Source organism: Myiozetetes cayanensis, unplaced genomic scaffold, assembly GCF_022539395.1.
Source record: "Myiozetetes cayanensis isolate MyiCay16 unplaced genomic scaffold, myiCay2020 scf6-25, whole genome shotgun sequence".
In the NCBI taxonomy this organism is placed as follows: domain Eukaryota; kingdom Metazoa; phylum Chordata; class Aves; order Passeriformes; family Tyrannidae; genus Myiozetetes; species Myiozetetes cayanensis.
The window spans coordinates 44,259,794-44,286,015 of NW_026087853.1; the positions used below are offsets into that span (position 1 = coordinate 44,259,794).

Sequence of the window (26,222 nt, forward strand, 5' to 3'; positions counted from 1 at the left end):
TACTGCCTCTCAGTGGAGCTGTGAAAACTGACTGCATTGTGCTTTAGTCCCTTGCTTTTTAAAATAAATTATATTAAGGGAAAGCAAATGTATTTGGTTTAGAGAGTGGAAAGGCTATTAACATGGTCAGTTCAGATGGCTCTGCATGTGCATGGTAATTCATTAAACCACAGGAAGTTAATCTTGAACTCTGAATTTCTGATGTCCCAGCAAATCTCCCCTGGAAATTAGTAAGTACTATTTTTTCAAAGCCAGATTGGATGGGGCATTGAGCAACTTGGTCTAGAAGGAGGTGTCCCTCCTCATGACAAGAGTTTTGGAACTAGATGATCTTTAAGGTCTCTTCCAATTCACATTGACATTAAATAGTGAAAAAGGAATATGATGATACTGTGGCAGTCTCTAACTAGAAGATGGTGAATGGTGAAAGAATAGCACACTGCTGCTCATGGAGCTGCACTGGAGTTGCACTCCTCCACTGACAGATGTTTGACCATGTCACCAGCAGAAGTTGAACCACATCCGTTGGATCCAGATTATGATAAACTTAATTCTTAAGTGTCTAATCTTCTGACAGCTCTGGTCTGGAAATGTAATCTTTTAATCTGTTTGTTTCTTAGGGTTTTTTTAAATGCAAAATAATTTGGTGAAACCAGCCTTGTTACACACCACAGGTTGTATTTTTCGGTCCTCAACACACTGCAGGCATCTGGAATCCCATTCGTGCATTATGGTGTCATTAGTTATCCATCAGACAACAAAGAAGGTTTCGGATGTTGTTGGGAACAGAGATGTCCCCAACCTCCTCCTGCCGTCACATTGACTCCTTCAGCCGTGTGATCACCTGCCACCCAAATCCCACACAAGGTCCTGCTGCATTTCCCGTCCCGTTGCTGTCCTCGATGCCGTGCCCAGCCCTTCTCTGCCCACTTTGCTCCCGCTGTTTACACGTCCACTCTTCCCCCTGCAAGCACCCTGCTCTGCTATTCCCAGCCGGGAAGCGTTCGTGCCTCGGAAGGATGCCCGGGCTCCATTCCCGCTGCTGACCCGGGAGCGGGCGGGGCCGGCGGCGATGGGGCGATGGGCGGGCGGAGCCGGGGGCCGGTCCAGGGGCCGGGGCCGCGGCGTTGCCGGGCGACGGGCGGGCGTTCCCGCTGCGTCCCTGCTGCTCTCCCGTTCTCCCCGCGGCCCAGCCCACAGGTAGGAGCCGGCCCGGCCCCGCCGCCAGCAGGCGGGCCCGTGCGGAGGGGTCGTGCTTCTCGCCCGTGGGACGGAGGGAGCAGTGGGAGCCCGGAGGTGTCTGGGGGTGTGTGGTGGGCGTGGGGACGGGATTAACGTGGAGTCTGGTTTGCCCTCCTTGCCCAGGGCTTGTGCACCTGGGCTTTAGGGACGTTAGTGAAGGCCGTTGTGGTGACCACGGTGATCAATGTGGGACGTGCTGGCTGCTGTGGGACACACTGACTGGAGCAGGACATACTGGCTGGTCTGGGACACACTGACTGGAGCAGGACACGCTGACTGGTGTGGGACACACTGACTGGAGCAGGACACGCTGGCTGCTCTGGGACACACTGACTGGAGCAGGACACGCTGGCTGCTGTGGGACACACTGACTGGAGCAGGACACGCTGGCTGCTGTGGGACACACTGACTGGAGCAGGACACGCTGGCTGCTCTGGGACACCTCCAGTGTGTCCCAGGCTTTGAAGACCCCACCAAAGCATGGGCGTCACTGTAGCAATCCAGGCTATCCACGGGTGGAAAGCACCTGAGGTCTGAGACCGAAAGTCTCTGGTTATGTCGGTGTCGGCAATAAATCTGGTTTGACAGCGTGTTTAAACATTATGTTTTGGTGGAGCTCGAGGAGAAAAAAGTTGATCAGTAAATAGTCCTGGGCAGCAGGTGCAAGCTGTGGAGGGTATCCCCAGGTGTTTTGTGCTGAGAGAATGTGGCTCCTCTGTGTTGCCTCCTCAGCTTCTCTTGAAGGGCTGAAGAGACAGTGCCGAGCTTATGGGCTTTAAGCTTTGTTTAACTTTTTGCAGAAAGGGCTCGGGTGTGGTCCTTGTCCAGCCCTCTGCGGTATGGAGGATGGTTTGGGGATGTACCCACTGTCAGCAAGAGACTCATGTTACCTGCTCCTAGTTTTTAGCAGACAGTAATTAGTTAATTGGATATCTTCAGCTCTCCCTTTGGCCTCTATGTGAGGCCTGTGCTATCCTGGCTCTGTACCTGTCTTCTATAGTTGTTGATTCCTGATACTGGTTTTCCTGCTTGCCTGTTATTTTCCTTTTCGGACTGCTTTTACAAGGCAACATTTTCTGACAGTGAAATATATTAAATATATTAAATGTCAGCTTTAACCTTTTATCCCATGCTGCCCCAATGGCAATGTTTTCTCTAACACAACTTACTTCTACTACCTAGGAAATTACTGTTCTTTTTGTTCAGTAAATATCTTTTTTTTTTCCTTCAAATATGTAGATTCTTCCATATCAAATCCCTCACCTTTTCATGGTCTGCTTGGGAACTGTATTCAGTTAGACTTTCATTAAGCTGTGCTAGGCTCTACTGCTTCATGTCCTGTTATACTTTTAAGCCCTTTTGAGTGTGGACTTCTGCTGCTACAATGGATAAAGTATTTTTTGTTATTAATTGTGAAATGCTCAGAATCTCTTGGGATTGTTTTGGTTTTGTTCTCTTGAAGACTGTATTCTTACTGTTGTTTTAGCAGGACATGGAGCAACTAAATAACAATTTGCACTACGAGCACCTGTAATTCAAGATAAATGGAGATGAACAGCTGGGAAAATTAAATTAAAATGTCTGTAGGAGAGGGATGCGAAATGATGCAGAACACCAGTGGCACTGGAAGAAAAGGTAAAATAATTTTAAATGTGCAAATTACTGAAAATGTTTCAGAACTTTTTTTTTAAATTACTCTTCCATTTAGTTTTATTACTTTGCTTCATTTTATTTTGTCTAGTTTGAGTTTGCCTAAAAGAACTTGGATTAAAAATGCAGCGTTCAGGCATGTCAGATCTCAGAATTGCTGCGATTAACAGGTTTTGTTGTGGGGGTTGTGGTGAGTTTTTTTCTGGTCTTTGTGTTCTTTCTCTTGACTTTAACAGTGGGAATTACAAGGCTTCTCTGGGTCTGACCTCTCAAGGCGTTGATATATGGATGCATCCACCTGTGGGACAGCTCAGTTTGTTGGTCGTACACTACTGTCAGTAAAAGAGAGAACAGGCTCTGCCCATGGCCTGGGCTGCCATCAGCCTTACACAGTTCTTACACAATTCAAGGGACCTGATCCTATATAAAAGCAGGATTGAGATTCTGTGTGAGACCAGATGCAAGTTTAGCACTGGACTGGAGTGATCTTACTACATATGATTATGATGATGCATATGGTTTTCTAACTAACGTTCCTTAGGGGAAACAGTTAAAGAGATCACATTTATTCTCAAAGTTTGAAGTAGTGTAAAAGTTGGTGCTGCAAAATAGTAACATTATGTAATATGCCATAAATTTGGGATTGCTACATTTGTCACTAATGGGAATGGCTTAATATTTATTTATGAGGAATTATGAAGAGGTTATTTTTTAAATCAGAAAATTCATGAGCTTTTCACAGAAATTAATTATTTAGGTCCATCTGCATAATTTTAATTTGCTGGTAAAATGGTTAGTGTTTTTATACCTTCTACAGATTCACATGTGGGCTTGAAAAAGGATTGGAACCAAACTTATATTAGTAGGGTCACAAGTACTTGCTATAATACAAATCAGATCACCAGATTTGCCATGACAGACGTAATAAATACTAATGTATCTGTATTCAAAGGAAAAGATTATGGACCCTGGCCAGTTCAAAGAAGCATTATCTGATATTTTAAAAAAAAATTTCGAAAGCATGCATTCTGTTGGCTATAGCTTCTAACATCAGGAAGCAGTATTTGAACTATAAAAAAACTCTGGCTGTTTATTTTACATTTTTTGCATCTTAAGTTTTAATTTTTAGAAAGGAGTTCTAAAACTACTTGGGTTGTTTGTTTGTTTGTTTTAATGTTACTAGCATACATAGTGGTTGGATGTGGTTTTGCTTTATTTTAATAGAGTATACAAGTTCAAAGTGATGAAGAAAAGAAACATATATAGAATGAAGGGCTTTAAGTAAATTATTGTTATTTCAGAAAGAGCATTCAACTGTTGTGATTGTTCTCTGAAAATATCATCTTGCAGCTGCTCAAACAGACAGTGTTAAAACTTCTGAGAATAGGAATTGAAAACAGTGGAAATTCATGTACTGCCTCTGTGGCCACATCTTTAAATTTACATGCAGTACTGATCATCCTAGAGGGTAAATGGCAGAACTGAAATTGATTCCATGAAATACTTCAGATAGGAGATGAAAAACAAGATGATGTCAAACAAAGCTATAATTTAATGAATGGCATGGACAGTGGGATATATCCTCCATAATTCTAACTGCTTTTGACCTAATTTCTAATTTTAGCCTCCACAACAACCTATGTCAGTGTCTTCCACAATTTAAATAAATACAGTGCAAAATTGCACTTTCTCCTTTTTAAAAACTGCTTCCTGATAAAATTTCTGTGTTGTCTTTAGTCATTAGATGACTATTTGTCATGTCTCAATACATGATAAATAATTGCTTCCCTCTATGCCTCCCCAGCTATTGAACACAACACCTTTGGGATTACAAAGATACTGAGCAGCTGATTGCCAGAAATTACAGCAGTATGCCAGGGGAAAGATCACTTTGGACTAGCCCTACTTCTGATACTGTTTTTAAAGGATTTGGTTATGACTACAGCAGTTAGTTGGAGATCTGTCTTGACCCAGCAGGAGAGTTATAATGTATCTTCATCAGTAGCCTAAATTGCTTTTGCAAGGTCCTTTTTACTGTGAGTTTTCTGCTGTTGCTAAAATTTTGGGAATGTCTGTTACTAAATAAGCTCCTGCAGCATCCTCCACTGTTTAGTATTTTTCTACAAGTTCAGCTAAAATCTATCTCTTTTTTTAAAAATCTATCTCATGTGAGCAACACATTGGAAATCAGAAACAATGCAGCTGCTCTTCAAATGGCTTTCCAGGCCTTGTTGAATCTCTTGCTTCAATTAGCTTAATTACCAAGCAAAATGGACTGAAAATTGTTTGAGGACAACCAGAGTACATTGAAACTCAGAAATGCCATATATGATGCATTTCAGTCTTCACAGAAGTTTGTTTTTCAAAAGACCCATAAATACAATGCAACAGTAGCTGGAAAAACGGTCCATTTTTGCTGTCCTTTTCTTGGCTGGAATCTGGGAATGCTTCTAAATGGTGGGTACTTCAAAATGCTTCGAAGACCAAAACCATAGAGTTGTTCTTCTCTGCAGCTCTGGATTGTCACTTGGTCCTGAGTCCATGGGTTAGAATATGTTTGTTGATCTTGAAGAGATACTGATTTTGCAAAACATTGCTTTGTGTATGTCTAGTAACATGCCTAGTATCTGCAACCCCTGTTGTTTGCCAGCGACCCCCGCATCATGATACCTGCTTCGCTTTTCTTGTCCTGACTGTGGGGAGGATTGGGAACAGACAGCAGAAGAGCATCTTGAGACATGTTCTTGCAGCAGGAAATTCACCTATATATGGGGAAAAAACCCTCAATCTGTAGCATCTTGCAGTTTCAGCTAAGGATTTAGATAATCCATACTCAACCACAGCTACTGTATGGAGACTTACACTGCAGAGAGAATCAATGAACATTTGTAGACAGACAGATATTGCCACTGACTCCCTCCCACCATAGAACTCTAAAGACCAAAACCAGTTGATGGGAATTTGGTTATTTTTTCTTTGGTATGTAATAGAACATATAATAGAGAGTGATCTGCTTTTCATTCTGCTACAAGGACATTTTATTGAGGAATACATTTAATGCCAGTAGCTGGGTGTGCATCTGCAGTGTGAGATGCAGGTTGTGCCCTGGGTATGGGTAAATGTTGGGAGCCCTCGGCCAGGGGCTGTGATCTGGCACTGACCCTTTGCACGCCAAAGGGCACGGAGAACTCTGGCCCCAACTTGGGAGTGGCTGGTCACCCAGAGACTGTAGATTCCAAATAAGCAAGAAGACCCCAGACCAAATATCACCACTGGACCAAGAGGCCTGTGTAAGGGACATGAAGATCATGTGAGGAACAGGTCAGATGCACAGACTGTGAGGGTGCAAAATGCCAGGGATTCCTTTGTTGGGGGTCCCTCCTGGAGCCACCAGATCGAGCTGGTTTTGTGTTGCTGCTCCACGATTAAATTACTCAAAGTAACCAGACTTCTGAGATTCTGCTGTGGGAAACCCAGGGTCAAGCTGGTAAGGAAACCTTGTCTGACTGTGTGAGTGCAGGGTGTGCAGGGAGTCAAGTGAGACACCCGTCAGGTCACTGGAGCCACCTCTGTGAAGGAGCTTCGGTCCCAGCAGTGAAAGTCCAGGGTGTTGGGAGTGTGACTGACAGAGTGGCTCCTGGATGATCAGACAGGGAAGTTTTTTTAACAATTTGACAAGCTAGCTCCAGAATGATTTAATATTAGAGGCATTTCCAGCACATATGATAAAACATTTCTCATCACCCTGCAACCTTCTCAGCAGGATCTGGGAAAGTATTACACATGCAATTAATTATGCAATTTGTAGATATATAAAGGAGAAACAGGTGACATTGAAGTGCATTGCCTTTTTATTTATTACTGCAATGTTTTTAAAGAATATTAGGCATATTTTATCCCAACAGGGTTGGCTCAGACCTAGTCTGGGTTTGTAGCACGCATTTTCTTCTCTGGGATCACTGCTGCTTTGGGTAACAGCACAGTTTGAACTCAGCTCTGTGCATGGGGGTAATAGAAAGTCCACGAAGCTCTCAGGAACTTACCCTGAGGACTCTGTGCAACATAAGTCCCAAGGCCTACCTACCATGGTCATGCTAATTGTAGAGCAGGATTTACATGCAATAACAAAGGACTGTCATGCGCTCTTACAGCTTTTAAAACCACAAATAAGGAAGGTAAACAAATGAGACAAATGGGTACACTTGCTTTATCTGTAAATTTGGGTGCTTGAGCCAAGAAGACTTACACAAAACTGTCATTGTAAGCATTAGAGTCATTCGGTGCTTTAATGTCAGGGAATTTTTATTTATATTAAGTTGGACATTGATATCTTGATATTTCAGCATTCTCTTAAAAGCTTTTTTTCTGTAGTGGGACACACAAGTGGAATATTTATGAATGCTCTTTATAGTGTTTACACGATCCCATGATATTAAAGTAGCATTACTGAAGTAGTTGTTACCTCCTTCTGCTTAACAAAAACAGAAGATTAGAATCAGACTGTCCAGTCATACACAGAAAAAACTTCATGTTAATGACAGGTCAGATGTTTTATTTTTCAGCTTTTTGGAAGTCACACCTGCTAAAATAGACTGATGTGTTGCGGGATGCTTTATATTACATAAATGTTGCAGGAACTGTTTTTGCCATTATGGGTGGATTATTGTAACAGTAGTTTCCTGATGACATCATAGTAAATTCCAGCTGCCCAAACAGTTATTTTCCAGAAGAGGTTATCTGCAGTGCACTTGTGCAAAATTACACTTAAAAGGGCACTCATAGTTCCCTTGGGACTTATAAACCAAACCTTTTGTCAAATCCTTAGTAAACACAGAATTCTTTGTTTTCATTCTGTGTCAGTGGTAACAGTATGGGCACTACTGTAATTTGTGATTCTGAATTAAAAATATAAAAATTATATTATGCAAGACAAGAGAAATAGAAGTCTGCAGTGCAAGCTTCTTGTCATGAAGGGATACATAGCACAATCACTCTCAAATTTTTTCCTAGAGAATTTTTAGGCTGGTGACATACAGAAAAGAGTCAAGAGATTGCAGAACCCCCACTGAAACAGCACCCTCCCTGTCCAGTGAAGGCATGAGTAGCCACAGAGCAGGAGAGGATGCTGGCTGAAAAGCTGGCCTAAGGGCGTAGAGATTCCTTTTTGTATGGGATGTTAATATATAGAGGTATATGCCTTTCTTAGACTAAGTCTGGATTGATTACTCTTGTTTGATATTTTGTTTGTTTGTTTTTAAACATGCCTTGTTTAAAAGGATCTTTCCCACACTTGAGAAGCCATAATTAATATTGAGTCAGACATTTGTGGTGATTGCTGAATTTGAAATGTATAATATATATTTAATGAAGAGTACACAATCCTACCATTGACTCTTCAATAAATCTTGCAGCAGGAAAGTAAAATCTTGAAGTTTTACTAGTGTCAGACCCTAAGAACATCAAGTAAGTCTTCTCTGCCAATTTCTTTCTAGCAAATTACAGTATTCTGCAGGGATTTTCAAATTACATGTGGTTCCAAGGATCATTAAATTTTAATAATGATCTTTCTTAGTGGAATTTATGTATGTTGAAAATGTCCTGCAGTTTTTAATGGGCTTTCACAACATGTCTGATATTTGGATAGCTTACCATGATCATGCACACTCACTTTGGTAAGGAGAGTGGCAGCAGTGGAGAAAGTTGTCAGGTTAACAGTTTGTGGAGTTCAAGATCTTCCGTGTTACTGCTCTGGTCGTTAATTTCTCCTGCACTCAATTATTATCTGCTTCTAGTTATCCACACATGTAAGAGTCCGCCAAGTCAATACCTTTGATTCAAATCCTGCAAAAACAAATTCTTTGATTTCTTTCATTATTTTACTCTTCTCAGTGTTCACTTGCAGGACAAAACTCCATTATTTTTTGTCTTTTTTCCCTGTCCCTGACACTCATCTACTTACTGGTATTGCTTTGCTGTCCCACTGTTGTTGAAGGTTTGCACTGTGTGCAGTTAGCTTCCATCCTTGTTGGTCCCACAGTGTCTTGAAGGAATGGTCATTCCATCCAGCTCATACATCCAGTGTATATCCTATGCAACCATCTTCTCCATGGAGAAAATCTTCAGGTTGACTTCTCAGACCTCTTTATTGACAACAAAATCTTTCCAGTCCCTGTAAATTGTCCCACTGAGGCTAACACTAGTTAGGGTCAGTGGTTGCTTGTCCAGTGCATTTGACAGAGCCATAGGTCTCTCATTTGGTTTTTAGCCTTTTAAATGAGTGGGTGAGGTGGCTTTACTGGAGTGGTTTTACCTGCATCAGAAGGTTGGGTGGACCTGATGAAAATGAGTGGTATGTCCCCTGTATCTGTAGGAGGACGAGTGTTATGCCAGACCCTCCTCTCGCTTCCGCACAGTGCTGGAGATTTCAGAGGCCTATGGATTTTATGTGAGATTGGCACCTCACCACTAAGATTCCTGCACTCTTAACTTTTCTGTATTCCTCATTTTGAGAATGATATTTTGATCCATGTTCAGGAGAAGATTATTTCTTCTCTGGAGAAAGTTTTGAAGCGATGGAAGCATTTAAAAAGTGGTTGACAATAATTCAACTTGATCCCAGGCAATTTGTAATGAAAATACTTTTCTTCTCACTAATCTACTGTTACAGTAATTACAAGAGCAGATCAATAGCAGGAAGTATAAAACAAAGTGTTACTTTGGATATTAAGCCCTAAATTGATCTTCCTGTCAAACCTAAAGTAAGTGGTGTATCAACAAGTTTCAAAGATTTGAGGACATTCTGAAACATAATAGTGATGGACCAACAGAGGAAGAACAATAATTTGTTTTATGCAAGTGTGTTAACTCTTTGTGGCCCAAATCTGCATAATCCTGCGATTATCTCATTATGTTTTGCACTCACACGTTACATCTGTGTTCTCTGACTGTTGCTCCACTTGGCTCTGGTAACATACAGGATTATCTCTGGATAATAACAATCCTCACTTGAATTAGAAAGAACCACCAGTACTTGCACATGATCCAACACAAATCTTGTGCAATTGGCAAAGTATTCCAGGATTTATATGACAGATATTCTACTCCAAGTCAGTTATTGACCAAAATAATTCCTTCTCAGGAAAATAAGGACAGCTCCAGAAGATCTTCCTGGCACAGAAGATTCTTTAGTTTCCTTGGACAACTGATGACTGTTGCAACCCTTACTGACTAAATCATACTGACGTGCTCTAAAGAAATCAGACGAGAAAAATCTGAGAAATTCTAGAATTCTTTGGAAAAAGAACCAGGTAATAGAAATTTATGGGTTGTAACTTTTCTTTCAAAATGTAAGACACATAGTGTTCTTGAGGTCCATCCTAATGCGCAGAAGTATGAAAATATGGAAGTTGACTTATACTACTATAGGCATGCTGAAGTTCTAGAAGCTGCAAATATCACTGCTCAGTTCACTTATGGTGGTTGTTTTGTAAGCCAGTAAGAAAGATTGAAAGGAGTTATGTGTCTCTGAAGAATTTGTTCTTGAATATGTTTTTAAAGCATTGAATATTGCTGTGGCTTAGATGTAGCACATTTGAGAAGTCAGCTTCTCTGGTAGAAGTGCTTGCCAGGTATGTGCAGTGATCTGAAAATATAGTTTTTGCTTTCTGTGGATTTCCTCTCCCCTGATGAATGTATGAAAGGAGCACTTAGGAGTCTGAGGGTTTGGTTCCTCCCTTCCTAATGCTGAGATTCTTCAGAGAGATTTGATGGATCATTAATTTCTTGTTGCTGGTTTTCTTTTAATAAGGTCTGCTGATTTTGCTGACAATGCTGAGTCCTTTGAATTGACTTTTCTTGTACAAGCAAAGAATTTTGCCTGGACATGAGTAGTCAGAGCAAGAAGTCTCTTCGATCTAAACCTCTCTCACCTACTAACATGACAGTCCTCTGAAGCAGAGGTGACTAGCTGAGCAATGAGAACTTCTATTTGTCCTAACAGAAATTACTCCTGTATTTAACTGTTTATTAGTATGAGGGGGAAGGAAGGTGGTAATTCTCAGGTCTTGGCCACCACTGAAGCTTTGTCAGCCAGTTATGATTAGCTTGATCATTTAATTACTTTTCCAGCGCTAAGACTAAGTATTGCTTCACAGTGGAGAACAGAACAAAACTGCAGGTGTCCCTTTAGCAGAGCAAGACGGCTTTTCTCTAGTCTAGCCTTTTGTTGTTACAGCAGTGCTTCCAGCTGTGATACTTCCTTGCTGCCAAGTAATAGTAAATAGCTGTATAAATCATAGTAGTGCTTGTACCATTCGGGAACAGCCAATTGCTTTTTGCCTCTAACAAGTGTACATATGCTTACTCTCATATTTCAAAGTTAATTGTTAATATTTCTGTGAAAGTAATGGCTTTGGGAATTGAAGAATGAACACATTTGAAGTGCTTCTTCCAGCTTTGGATTTCACTCCTCACTTGAAGCACACACAGTTTTGTTTAAATTGTATTTTACATTTATTTTCTCCAAGACTGTCTTCAAAATGAGAAGTCAGTAGCCATAGCCTGCCTGGCCTAGAGTTAGTGACAGCGCAGGTATGTTTAATTTAGGGCAGCAAATACAGACAGCTTCTGTCCATGCTGCCTGCAGGCAGAGCTCAAAATGCTGGAGAGAAGTGGTGGCATGTCTTGCTAGTGGCACTTGCTGGAGTCCAGCAGAGTTTTGCTGAGTGCTGTTCATGTTTCTCAGGAGTGAATAGGTAGATAGGAGGCCCATGTGGATGGGAAATTCATTGCCACTGGAGAAGGGTGAGTGGAATAGTGACAAGACTGGAAAGAGCTAGAATCTTGAGTTGTGTGTTCTCTTCTGACATCCTTGTACAGCGCTATAGGTATGCTTGGCTTTTTGTATAACTGCAAACAGTAGTTTGCTTTAAAAGCCTACACTTAAAGCTTAATGAGGTGTGGAGTTCTGATAGCTCTTGAGGGTGAAGAAAATGAAGAATATATGTTACATGATGCATTGCTTTGGTTTTTTTCCGATTAAAGAAACCTGTATCTCCATAGGCATTTGCTGTCATGCAACGGGAGTCAAAATAGGTTTTACTAAAGGGAAAATAATAAATACGGGTAAAAAAGTCAGACTGCTTGTTATCCTTTTGTTCGAAGCATGTTGAGATGGACCTGAAGTGGAATCCTGACAGAGTTTCTCATCTGGGCTCATCTGAAGTCCGGGTGACTGATTGGAATTGGCGAGGCAACCGAAATCCCAATCCACTGATTAAAGATGATGGAGAGCTGCTTATGGAGGAACATCTTTCCCCCAGGAAACTGGTGAGTAGGTATCCAACTTTTTAATGAAGTGGAAGAGGCAAACTGGCATATACAGAGCTATATTAACTTCCAACTGCTATTGTGCTGATTATGGATTGTTGTCTGTCTGACATTTAGACTTCTGCATGAAGTAGATTCTGTCTTATGAAAGCGTATCAAGTGCTTGTCCTCCTTTCACCTTGTTTCATATCAAAAATACTCCCAGCATGAATGTGGCTGTTTTTATTGCTATGTTTCTTGAAGCAGCATGAAGAAAAGTACAGGTAGCATAATTATAATCTACACAGATCTCATTAGTGCCATCCAGCGTACCTTGAATCTTAGCATTAGAAAAAAAATTTACATTAACCGTGTTCTAGAGATTGGAAGTGTAACTTTAAAAGCACAGCTTTTTTTTTTTTTTTCTGGATTAGTGAAATCCTCTGTCGTGCTAAGAAGACAATTAAAATACTCTGCAAATGCTAAAAGTACTTTGTATGTATATCAAAGTGTGTGGAATTTCAAAGCATATTTGAAAGCCATGTTCCTTTTTGACTGGGGGAAATTATTTTAGTGTGCAGCCAGTTCAAAGAAAGTAACATGCTGAAATCTTCATGAAGGAATTCACTTTGTGAAATAGTCATGAAAGAATACTTGGTTGCATATTGTGTTTTATTTGCTTAGGACTAATTAAGGGTGAAATCCTGTGGGAGGTACAGGAGCCGAGAAAATAACCTCATTTTTCCCTGCTAAAGGAAGGAGGGCTGAGAGCAGAAATTAAGGGGAGAAGCTTTCTGTGCTGCAGAGCTGCAGAAGAGTAGCTCTTCTGCTGGGTAGAATTCATGAAAGACAGGTGGGGCTGCCAAGACTGTGGTTCAGATGCTGGCAGGCATTCCTGTGCCAGGCAGGGTGGTGATGGCAGTATCCATAATCCTCTGTGTATCCACTGCACCAGTGGAGAGACATGAGCTTCCACAGGGAGCATATTCCAGCTGCAGGTTTACACCACTCCCTGACCACATACCAGTCACCATTTTGACCGTGTGCTGTAGATTAAACAACAAATTGTTCTCAGAACTGTTATTCCCTCAGTAGCTAAGTGTTTTAGTGTTTGTAAAATGGTTGGAGATGCAAAAATCATTTTCTGGAGAGTGTATATTTTAAGCACTCGGGAGGAAAATTGCTACGTGATTGTATGATCTATGCCATTCTCTTTCCTTAGGCTCATGACAGCTTCTTGATCTGTCTTTAAAACCTGGCATAGAGTTTGACCAGTCTAATGTGTTTGTGGCCTACAATACTCTGTACAAATTCAATGGGAACCTCTCAGATTAGTCTCTATTGTTAGAGTGTGAACCAAAGCCCATTAAAGTAACCAAAACAGCTGCCCTCTGATTCAATAAACTTTGAATTAAACCCTTAGAAAGTTCTTTCATCAGCATGAAGTTCTCTTTTTGAAGGTCTGCTGCTTTAGTTCACAGTAAATCGTAAGCAGAAAAGCGTATGTAAGGCAATGTGACCCACGTCCCACAACGTTAATGTTCATTACTTTGTATTTTTTTTAAATGCAGATAAGTTAAATAATTGAGCCTTTACTCTTTAAGATTGTGTGTTTTAACATTTGTAAGGGATCCTATTTCAGAGATTCTTTTAAATGGATGCATACTCTTCTGCTAATGTTTTGTGGATAGTTATTTCCTGCCCTGGAACATCACACTTGTGTTGGCATAGCTGGGATACTTCCTGCTCAGAAGAAAAATTACATGACATTGTCAAGGAAACATTTACAGTGTTATAGTTTGTTTTAATAACATATCAAATCTATCTATTCTTTGACCTTTATGTTGATCAAATGGAAACCACTGCTTCCATAAATTTACTTCCTCAGGATCTGCAAATGTTCAGAATGTTGAAACATTTAACAAAACAAGTTTTCACATTTCACAAGTTTTCATATTTCTTTAAGGAACCACATGCCACCAACAATCAAATGGTTTGAAAGGTTGTTTTGCTGAAATCAATACAATTGCAGTATCTTCTTGATTGTCTCACTGTTGTGAATATTTTAGGAGTTACTGATTGTATTCACTGAAGTGCTCTGAGAAGGAAACTAAGACTCTTTTAAAATACATGCTTGTTAAAGTAAAATTATTTTACATTCAAATAAGGATGTGGGCCTCAGTTCTGCAGTGTTGTGTAGGCAGATATTTGGACACCTGATGGAGGTTCTTGAGGAAGGTTTCTGTACTGAGATAGATACTCAGCTTTATTCCTTGCCCTTGCAGTGTCCTCTCTTGCACCAGCTCAGTTGGAGTTTTGGGGAGGCTGGGAGGTCTAGCTGTGCAGAATTGTGAAGATTGGGCACCTTGATTGCAACCTTGTTTCTACCTGCACATTTGACTCATTTTGTCCTTTTTGCCAGGGGAATGACCATCTATTTTGTAGTGAAAACATCAGTCTCCATTAGCAGTCCTGATCTTTAGGAACTCTCTCTAAAACCTGTAATGCTTGTATCTCTTCACTTTTTTATCCAGTTGCTAGGTTGTTTCCCTCCAAAGCAGGAAATTTTGGCTTACACCAATTTTTTTTTTCTTCTTGCCTTCTTGGACCCTGTAGAACTTCTACAGAACCACTGGGACCTTCACCCATTCTCCTCTTCTCCATAGTGGATCCCTTCACTTAGACCTTATGCTCATTCACTGCAGAGCTTGGTCTTCTGTGACCTTGTTTTAGCATAATGTTCCCTTCAAATCCTATGTGATTCCCTATCCCTGTTATGTTAATCACATCATCTAGTTTCTGCTTGCTGCCAGCTCTGTTGCTGCGCTATCAAGTAACACCCTTTTATATTTGAATGTTATTCATCCAAGCTACAGGTCAAAAGCTTTGGATGTGAGGGTTGGTATCATGCAATGTCCTTTTTATTCTTTCTGCCAGTGTCAATGGCAGTTTTCTCTTGTACTCTTCGGTCTTCCTCTATATGAATAGGCATTCTTGCTTTTTCATTTGTACCTGTCCTAATAATATTTCCAGCTCCCTGCTCTGCTTGTCCTTGTGCTTATGATGTTGTTGTCAGATATCGTAGAATATCAGGGTGAGCAAATTCTCACTTGGTTCTGCAAAATGGCTAATAAGAGGCAATTAATTTTTAACTCTAATAGGAGTGTGGCACAGATTTTTCATTAAATGTGGAAAAATTGAAATTAAGGGTGCCACCTGTCTTGAATCACATTTTTGTTTTGCACTATTAACCTCCGTCTTCTCCCTACTGTTTGCAAAGGATCTTTTCCTGAATTCCACAGAATGCATTGCACTTCTCACAAGAAACCCATTTTACAAGGCCAACTGATCTTCCAGATATTGTCACATTATAAAAAACAATCACATTTGTGTGTGATCTTTAGAGAAGAAAGGAAGTGTTCTCTAATTTTGCTATTTATTGATCCTGCTCCAACTAATCATGTTTTCTAAACTTAGGAACACATGTTCGGAAGTGGTGTTTAGTTTTGTTGCTGAGGAGGTTAGGGTGTATTTCATATGGCATGCACTCATCCTCGTGGGGAAAAGAAAATGCTGGAGGGTCCTGGAATAACAGATTGGATTCTGGCTGAAATTACTCGGTCGTTTCCTTTTTCCTTTTGCAGAAAGTTTTTTTGCAGAAAGATTACACTTGAGCTGAGAACTTGGAAAAAAAAAAAGGCAATGAATGCATGAATGGACATGAGTCCAGTATTTGCATACAGGTGTAGTATTAAAAGAAAACAAGCTCATCACTCAGGAATTTCTGTCTTAGCCAAATTAACCAGGATCAGCAAAATAAATGCACAGCTGGAAATATTTCTCTGACAGCTGCATGCAACATGCTCCTCAGGAACATACCTACTTTTCTTAGAGTGTGTGAAAAATCTGGGGAAGAGAGAAGACATCAGTTGTATATGCCAATTTTAACTGAAAAAAATGTTATTTGCCAATTAAAGAATCTACAGATAGTTACAAGGTGGGACTTCCCAGCATGCCAAGGTGACTGTTCTGCCAGTTGGGAAGCTCTGCAAGCACAGAAATGTTTCTCATTTGAAATTTTTACAGAATACTTACTGGCTTGACTTGTCAGTCTGAGGAAAAGCTTTCCAAACCAGTGTGTGCTCTCCAGTTAGATATTGCCCAGACATTTTGCATGGTGGGAATGGTTTGTGAGTGCAGTTGCTTCTTAAAATACTGGCTAAATTATTAGCCAATAACTTCTGCATAATATCATGAAAAATAGTTTTACTCCTATTTTGAAGAAGGTGAAAAAATGTAAAGTGAACTTGATTCACCTTTGTTTTACTTACTGTGTATTCATCTTCAAAGAATTGTGCAGTGCTTTACCATGGACATTACCGTCCTTTCAAATAAACAAATTTACAGTGGAGTGTAACACTTGCTGCTCAGAATCAAGCTGTCAGGCCACCTTCTTGAAGATCATGTTTCAGAAGATTTTAATATTTGATTCTTCAGAAAACATCCTCCTTCTCTGTATAACTGATACCTACATTGCTGGGTTGCAGGTGGGTGCCAAGCAGAATCCTCTCTGAACACCAACAGTCAGCCTGGAATTATACTTAGGTTTTTCAAGGTATATTTTTGACTTGAAATAACTGAGTATATCCTGTTCTTTGCCTAGAACAGATCCTTAGTTCCTTTTTGTTGGCTCTACGTGGAGGCTGAACAGCTGTAAACAGCTAAAGAAATACCTTGATGGTACAGCACCTTCATGTCTGTAAGCACTCCTGGGGCACAGGCAGGGACATTCAGAACAGCCCACTGAACTGTGGGCAGGCAGTCATTACCCGAAGCCACAGTGGGACACCTCTGAATTAGGGCAGCAGCCTGTCCTAGACCTGGGATGGCCTTAGGAATAAAGAGACCCAGAGCACCATAGCATCACTTTTATCCACGTGGTGCCAGACATCTATCTGTCCAAGCTGATGACCCTTCAGTGTGTTTGGTCATGACTTTTTTTCTCTTGTTACCCAATAGCATCAGAATTCTTCCTATATATGCGTCCTTTCAAATTTTGGTGCAGGTTCCCCTGCTTTGACGTTAAACAACAGCAAAAAAGGGTCTTACTAAATATGTATCATCTTTGTTTAAATGTTTCCACATTCTTCCCTCAATCTCCCCCATTCCTGGTGACAGAATTTTTGCTGTCAGAATTTACACAAGACGTATCACACTTGCAGCTGCATCAGTATGCCAAGAATGGTGTCTGGGGAGTAGTAATATCCTAACTATCTTCCACAGGAACCATTCACCACATAACCTCTCTTGAACTGCCACCCTGGCCTTTTTGCTCGCTGACTAGCTTGGAGTCAACACCTGGGGTCTTTGTGCTTCTAGTGCCTTTAAATGAGCTCATATCCTCCACCCAGGAGCATTTCTCATTTCCTTCACGTACTGCACTAACTTTTGCATCCCACAGCAAACTGGTTTCAAGCTCTCCAAGCATGTCCTTGGCATCAGCAGATGGAAGGACAGTGATTTTCACAGGGACTCTTGGAAATGCAGAACAGGGAGGTGGGCACCAGGAATACATGGAGTTCGTTGCATCTGGTTAGCACATGCTTCAAGACAGCTATCTGTAGTTCAAAGAGCTGGTGATGACGGCCAATAACCCTTTCCAGCACTGGAGCCACAGTTCTGCCTGCTGCAGTACAAAAATATGGATGCACTAAGCAGCTCAACTCTCAGACAGTGAAAAAAGTACAAATGGGGGATCTGGAATAGGAAAAGAAGGGCAAAGAATCACACTGGTAATCCCTGATATGATAAAAAGGAATAGGAAACCCTAAAAGAGGAGAGAATATAACTTTAGGCATCTTTTATGCTTGGATTTTGAAAGAGAGGAACAGGGACCAGAACTGTGAAGGGAAGCTGTCTGGAATACAGCAGGGGAAGGACAGCATGCAGGGAAGTTGCAGGCAACGAGGAGAAAAGGACAAAAATGGAACAAAAGCTCCTTGTGGTGTCAGGACCTTTTCCTACTCTACTGACAAAGTGTATGACCCTAAGCTTATTACTTGTTCTGAGACTTCCTCCTGTTCTGATGTAGGCTCTTAAGACTGTTTTGATGGGGAGCAGGGAGGTATTTTTCAGATGCAGTTTCCTTTGATGACAATAAGCTTGGATCCAAATCCAGCAATCCAAGTGCATGGTTGTATGCCAGGACATCAGCCAGCTCTTGTTTCACACATGATCTCATGACAGACAGTGTCATCTGCTGAAAAGGGTTACTGCAAAATGTGTCTTGCAGTGAGAGATCTTGTATTTACTTGGAGGGAGAAAGCAGTCTGTAGTTGGTAAACTTGCTACCTTTGCAGGAGCCAAACACATTTTGTGGTGGCTGCATCTGGGAATAGGAAGAAAATTTCTGGGTGCCATGGGGAACTCCCACATTTTCACCTTAGACTGTTGTTTCTCGTACTTTAGTGGGAAAGCAAGACAGTCTGGAAGCTTTTTTGTATTCAGCCTGCCTAAAATCACAGTTTAAAAAATAAGATGAAAAATTATTTTAATCAAAATGTTTTAAAGATAGTTCAAAGGCAGTTGAAGATATTGGATAATTCTGTTTCTTAGGAATACAAGTTAACACCTTATAAAGGGAGACAGTTTTTCATGGTGGTATGCTCAGCTTTTTCTGGAAACCATGTTCTTTTAAACTTATCTCAATTACAGAGAGAGACTGTGTTTGGTCCTTTGTAAGAGGATGTGGAACCGTCAGAACGAAGTTGCAGCCACTTTGTTGCACAATAAAAATGTTACTTAATGAGCACAAAGACTGCAACCACCATATTTTCCCCTGCAGAATGAATTGGATATTCTTGTGTTTATTTTTTCTTCCCAAAATTCATAAGCCTGAGATGGTCCTACACTTTTCCTTCTAATGAATCATTTCCTTCTTATTAAAAAAACTAAATAATGTTGTAGCTTTTTAGTATTAAGAAAACTTGTCTCTTGTACGTGGAGGGTGTTGAATGACTTCCTGCCTTCAACTTAAGTAAAGGCCCAAAAACTGAGGAGAGGGAAACTGGATCATAGCAGGAAGAAATAGAGGATGAGAACAGTGGTAATGTGAGATTACTTCAGCCCTCTGTGGAATTGCAGCCTGGCATCTTTGGATTTCACAGCCTTTCTGTAGTTTTCAGTGACAGTCCTAGGGCTTCCCTCCCTCCCCTGTGTGTAGCTTCTGCTTGTTTTGTTCCTTCTTCTTACTCTGCCAAGGCAAAAAGTACATGTATCTATCAGCACAGAGTTTAGGGTATTAGGAAAGATCCTGTGATAAGATAGGAAAGAGTCTGCATTCACACACACATTCTTGCTTAATGCAGCAGTTGATCCAACTACAAAGACTTTGTAAAAATAATGAAGCATTTTGGAGGCATCTATTTGCATTGCCTAGATATTTTCAAAGGAATTCATAATTCTTGTAACTAGTGTTGTCTTCTTTCAGAAAAGTTAGCTGCTTGAGATAAAATTATGTTTCCTTTCCACTGTTTGAGGTTTAAAGGCTAAAGAGTGTGTTTTATTGAGTTTTACTACCTCTTGCCTTTTTGATTACAGGCAATGCTTAGGGGTAACACTATCTGCTGAGGATTAGTGCAAGACCTGTGCAAATCATAAAGTATGGACATACTGTTTAAATGAAGCTGATGGGCGTGTAGGTCTGTTGCTGATTTGCAGCCTGAATGTAACCCTTAGCCTTGACTCTTTAAGCAACGTATAAATTATGGGAGACTAGAATATTTTGGAGCTACAAGAAAGAAAAGTCTTTGAATAATAAATTTCTTTCAATGTGATTGCACATCTAGCCATTTTGTCCCGAAATATATGTTGCCAAAACACTGGTTGAAAGCCTTTTTACAGCTTTTTGCTGCTGTGACATCTGGTTTATTGCATGAGAGTACACATATATTTCTGCTTATCTTTACAGAAAGCTTTGGCAGGGGTAGATGATCTGCAGCAAGTGAAGGCCCTAGAGATGAGAGTAGATACAAGAGAGACCAGCTTGGGAAACTTTGGTAAGAAAACACTATTTTCTGCTCACCATCTCAGATTTTCCTTTATCATGTCTTGGACTGGGGACTCAGTGACCAACGGCCAATATAAAGTACTGCCCTGCTCAAAGCTCTTGAAACGTGATCTCCCTGCTACCTCACACTCCTTGATCTGTTTTCTTGTGTGAGGCTCTAAATAGGACTGAAAACTATGGCAATGGGATGAGTGACACCACTTCTGTCTAAAGCCAGCCATCTTGAACAAATTTTTCTTGTATGATATGCTTCTAGGCCCCAAATGAGCATTTACTGATTACCTTGTCCTCTAGAGTACTTGTCTCTAGCGAAACAGTAACCAAAGATCAGTTCCCTCCACTGTAAGATTTCCCAGTGACTGAGAATTTGCCAGCAATATCAGGTGGCTCATGCTGCCAGCAGCCTGTCTTTGCCTGCTGCACTGCCTCATTGAGCTGTGCTGGAGGAAGGTCCTGTAGATATGTCATTTTGATGAGCCACAAATGGCCCTAATGCTTGTGATTCATTTCTATGTCATCATCACTGCACCAGGGAAGTGAGGAGTACCTAAGGAATTCCCTCTGTAGCAGAGTGAACACTGAGAATACAAAATCTCCTCCCACCCCACCCTGTACTGGCAATCATTCTCTGTCATTTGGCTTCCTACCACAACCGAGTCTATCTTCTGCTACACTGAAGATGAGTAACTACTGCAGGGTAGTATTTTCTGTGCTAAAAGGAGTCATGTCCCCAAAAGTGTGTGCTGGTATTTTCAGCCAAACAGTTAATTTTTCATATACCAATGACTACAATATAACAGCTGATTAGCTTTAGTGGGTCTTTTGATGTCCATTTGTCAAGAATAGTTGAGCAACTACAGTGAAGGAGGCTTTTGTCTGAAATTATATAACCCCCTTGTATTGGTTATTCTGCTTGTTTCACAAATAGGTCTCTTTCTGATAGGCACTTGATAATTTAAGGTAAATTATATCTGTTTCTTTCAGAGATCATAATCTATTCAGTCATGTTTCCTCCAGTTGATAAGGAAATCTCATTATACCATTTCTACAATGCTCAAAAGTGATGCTCCCCTTCCTATAGCATTGTGCATTAACTGTGATGAGCTAGCAAAATGTTTCACCTTTTTCACTCTCTCTTCCCTTTCCTTTCTTTTACTGGAATAAATCCCTTTCTCCTCCCCATGGTTAGGCTTTTGCAGCTTCTACAGAATACAGAGCACTATTTCCATGTTGCAAACAATTTCCATCTTGTTTATATCCCACTGTTTGCACCAAGAGTTGGCCCTTGAGGACCATAAAAACCAGCAGCTGCAGGTCCCCACTGCTTTTGAGAACAACAGAGCATCAAGACTGTCCTGAATTTCCTTCTGTCTTTTTTTTTTTTTTTTTTTTTTGAGTGCATTTCTGAATTCCCTTCCTGAGAAAATCTCTTTGCAAATGTCAACAGGTGGCTAGGGCAGTAAGTTTGCCACTTAATGCTGCCAGTGATCTTCAGTTTCTTGCTGTTTTTTCCACATGGCAGATGATTTTTAGGTGTGCACTGAATGAGGCCTAAATTTTTAAGGGTATTGCAGAGCAGTTGAGGTCTTCATTGTGATTGGTGTAAGGAAGATTGCTGTTGAAGTTGTCCATTGCCTTGCTCCCTGCCTGCCCCTGGAACTGTGCTGCTGACCTACTCTCTGGTCATAGGGGTCTGGAGAAATAGCCTGAGGGAAAGAGTAGGGTAAGAACCAGACCAGCCGAAATGACAGAACTCCCAGTGTGACAGAATGAAGTTTTTCCCCTACTAGGACAGTCGAGCAATAGGAGTATCCAGAGAGGTTTGGAGGCTTCATCTTTGTGGGTTTTCAAGACCTGGCTGGGCGAAGACTTGAGCACCCTGGTCTGATCTCACAGACAACCTGGCTCTGAGCTTGAGATCTCCAACTGTCCCCTCCAGCCTAGACTGCTCTGTAATTTGGGGTTTTCTTTGCATTTCAAACCTGGCTAATTGGCTTGCTTTGTAGCCATATTAAACCACCTAACCTTGTTCTCACTGTATTCCTTGGCTGTGGAAGGAGCATCTTTGTCATGGAGAAATTATTTGTTGGGTGATTAGTCCACACTCGGTATATTGTTTTGACTGGTTTTATGTGTAAAGATAAAACAGGCTGTGCAAGCACTTAAATGGCCAGGTAAAAGTGTTAAAAATTTACTGGACTGCACATATACTGGGTCACCTGGAACCTTGCAGCACTCAAATCCCAAATTTACACCACAGTGTCCACTTGAGAAACATTTCAAGACTCACAGCCTTTGTTACAGACCATAACACAGACACTCAGGGCCTAAAGACTTACAGAGTGATTTAAAACTTGTTGCTTGATGTTTTTCCTGAGACCATTTCACTTTGGGATGTGCTAAACTTTAAAACACCATCCTGCTAACCTTTCCCAGTTTGTCAGATCTGCTTCTACACAATGGCATGATGTGGTGGGAACAATTACTTCTCTTAGGGATAGGGTGTGGGCTAAACCACAGAAAGACTGTTATGAAGATATTTTCATGTGATCAGTTTTAAAATTAAGGAAAGGGTTCATACCGGTGCTTGAATCTGAGTACTTGCGGGGCTTGGGGTAATTGCTGAAATCTCTAGCTGTTTTCAGTGTGCCTTGCTGAGTGACAGGGAAAACACTGAAAACCCTGGCAGGTCTTGTATCCAGCTTTGCAGATCTTGGAGCTGATTTCTGTGCTCTTCAGCTGCATGTAGACTTCAGTTCATACTCAAACAGAGGGACTATTTCCTTTTCATTAGCTTATCCCTTCAGTTTTGGTTGCTGACAGATATGGGATTGCATTTGTGACCTGCTCACAGAAATTTGTGTTGAAAATAATGGTAAGATAGAGTCATTTAAGACACTACATAGCCCTCTTATTTCTAAATAATTTCAATACCTACAAATCAAGTTACCCACAGTGCTCTTCGCTGCTACTTATTGAATTGTTGCCTGCTGGTGGCCAGGCTAAGCTGATTACGTGTCTGATGATTGCCACTTTCATTGCACACATTTTATCAAGGAAAAGCTCTGTTAAAGGTTCAGAAGTAGGCATGTGCTGTTTTTCACACAGGGTCATCCTCTCTCTTTCCTCTTGCCCTGTTTGTTGGCTTTCCTGGTATGGAGCCGGGAGATGTTTGTCGGTAGGCGGTGTCACAGCAGCAGGTGTTGGCACTGTCAGGGAGCCAGTGGAGGTGTGAGTCTGGCCCATGCTGGTCTTGGTTTAGCTGCAACTGACAAACCTTGCCGAGTAGGGCTTGAACAACCCGCTACAGCAGGGCTCGAGCAGGGTCTCCGTGAGTCACGAGTATGTACTGGGGCAGCATGCTCATGTTAAACCCTGCACTGATGTGTTTTTGGGGAGAGTCACATCTCAGGTAGCTCGACTGCAGCTAGCTTGGGTTTGCCTGCAAGTGCTGCTTTCTTATCTCCAGTTGTATTGCCCAGTTCACCCCAGAAATGTGGAAAAAAATGCAAGTTCAGAAAATTAGCAGAAATAACATCAAAGTGATGTATCTTACTTGATCAAATACAATTAAGTAGACTGTTTAATTTTCATATCAGGTTGCTCTTGCTGGAAGAGTACAGCCTGTTTTCACATTCCTGTTTTGCATTGTAGGATCAACAAAGCATGAAGGCTGCCTGATGGCACTGCAAGTACTTATCAGTAATTTCTTTTTTGTGCTTTTCACTAGTCCATATTGCAAAAGACATAAGAAGTCAAGCCATGATATTTTTTGTTAACAATAGAATAACAGGATATATGATGCTACCTAAAGAATACTTCCTAGTGTAAACAGCAAGTGCTAGAAATGTGTTATAGCTTGTAGAATATAATAAAACCAGCATTTTGACTGTTTTCTCCTTACTCCTAATCAGTTTTCTAAATGTCACCTTCTGTGCCAAGGCAGCTCAGAAAGACATCTGCATTGCTATCCTGCTTGTGAAGTGCAGCACTTCAGGGCATGTTGTTGAGTGTGCTTGCATTGCTTTTATTCACCTATCTTACACTTTGATTTCTTTCTACTCTTCATTTAGTTTTGTTCCACTGGGACAGTACAGTAGAATGGTTTAACACCAGTACATTGTTGGTGGTTAGTAATTTCAGAGCCATATAACAAAAACGGTATTTAGTGAAAGGGAATCGTAGACAGATGAGATAACATTGCTTGTCATTCTGAATTCTCAGTCTTGTCCTGCAATTGTCAGCATTCTTCTGGACCATTCTCCTTTTTGAAATTTGAAATTACACACCATGAAGGCAGTTTCAGAATAAGGAATATATGGTCTGTACTTTTGAAATGAACATTAAAAGTTAATATTGTTGATATTTTAGGGTATTTTTATTTTAGTACAAGACTAATTTGTGTCCTTGCTCTCAGGAAAGATTCCATGAGGGTTAAAATTAAGAAAATTAGAAATATATTGTTACATTTGGGTAGTTCTCTTATTTTGTCACATTCATTTTACAATTTTCTCTTCTTAATTTAATTTTCCAGGTTCTAATGTATATCTAAGCACTCGGGACTGTAAAAACCAGCAAAATCAATCGTACAATGAATTTTTAGCACCAAAGAAAAATTACATATCAATATGAAACTTAGAGGAGGGAAGAACTTGCAGACTAGCAGAAATACATTGCAGAATATTGTTGTCAGAATTGTGCATGACCACACATAGAATACTTCTGTATCAGTCTAGCAAACGGCACATTAGAGCGTAGCACTCTAGAAGTTCCTAGGGATAGATCGTGCCAAAATATCTGAGATGGAGGATCATGTTACAATAATGAAATAGCCAGATGTGAAAATTGTATCATCAGCCTGCCACTCTGCCTCTTTGAATAGTTTTTTTCCTGAATCAACCCTAAATACATTCAGTGGAAAGCTTTTTCTCGGGCACATCTCTCCATTTCTCTCGGACTCTTCTTGATTCCTCATTCAAGTCTTCTGCTTAATATTAGTTCTTAAAACACAGTTGCCTTGTAATGCTTTGCAACAGCTTCTGCTTGGTAACCCTTTCTGGTTGAATCCATGGCAAGGCTATTACCTGCTGCTGAGCTGGGACTGGAGAGGCTACTGCATCCTTCTCACTCTTTCCCTTAACACTTTGGGGGGTATCATTTAATCTCTCTGTCCTTATCAGAAACAGGATGGCAATTTTTTTGAGTCTAGATTTTGGTTTTTTTCCGTGGGGAGTTTCTTAGGGCATGGTTTGTATCTGAGGAAGTATTTGCTCAATAGCTAGTATGACTGCTGTGAATAATTAGAGAGATCCTAATATCTCCTCTGCCAGAACTCCAAATTATTTTGTTATAAATGCATACTTGTTTGACATGAGAAAGTATGCCCTGCAGAATAAAGATGCTGTGTTATAATTTGTATTCCAATTTTTATGGATTATGGAAAATTATTAAAAAACAAGGCTAAAAAATTTGCACAAGGTGTTTTGAATTTTTGGGGTTTTTTCAAAAGAGCTTTGCAAAGACATGAAATTAAGTACTTGCAGTATAGCATGAAGATCAATATGTGCATTATAATCACTCCCCTGATTTATTAAAATGTTTTTGTAAAAACTGCTTTTGTTCTGTTTTGGGAATTAACAACAGAGCCTCCTTTGTTTACTTTGGAGATCCCACTCCTTTTTTCTTTTCTTTTTTTTTTTTAACTTCTTTTTTAAACTTTGTTGTTGTTGTTGTTTTCCTTTTTTTTTTTTTTTTTTTCAAATTTTTATCCTTTGCAAAGTGCTGGAATGATGTCCTTCTGGACATTGATAAGTCACCCTTGCCAGAGAGTGATTTAAAAGGACTCACAAAAACATTTGCTGAGAACACAATTTAATGTTTCAGCAATTATCCAGTTTGTCTAAAATTGGTATTACTTCTACATGGTTGCATATTATACTGGAGGATGCTCACCAGC

General features: G+C 40.5%; 1 protein-coding gene across 8 annotated transcripts in view; it reads left to right on the forward strand.

Moving 5' to 3' along the window:
• The first annotated feature begins 1,147 nt into the window (after window positions 1-1,147).
• The window catches only part of LRRC56 (leucine rich repeat containing 56), a 64,191-nt gene continuing 39,116 nt past the window's right edge, over window positions 1,148-26,222 (forward strand). For 3 of the 8 annotated variants that reach the window (XM_050336598.1, XM_050336604.1, XM_050336602.1), the window contains exons 1-5: window positions 1,152-1,200; window positions 2,732-2,877; window positions 10,031-10,199; window positions 12,055-12,219; window positions 20,168-20,255. In XM_050336598.1, the coding sequence (XP_050192555.1) occupies window positions 12,064-12,219; window positions 20,168-20,255 (244 nt within the window). In that variant the 5' untranslated portion in view covers window positions 1,152-1,200; window positions 2,732-2,877; window positions 10,031-10,199; window positions 12,055-12,063. Of the gene's footprint in view, window positions 1,201-2,728; window positions 2,878-10,030; window positions 10,200-12,054; window positions 12,220-20,167; window positions 20,256-26,222 lie in introns of those variants that run through there. The other 5 variants (XM_050336599.1, XM_050336603.1, XM_050336601.1 and 2 more) reach the window with 5 other exon arrangements.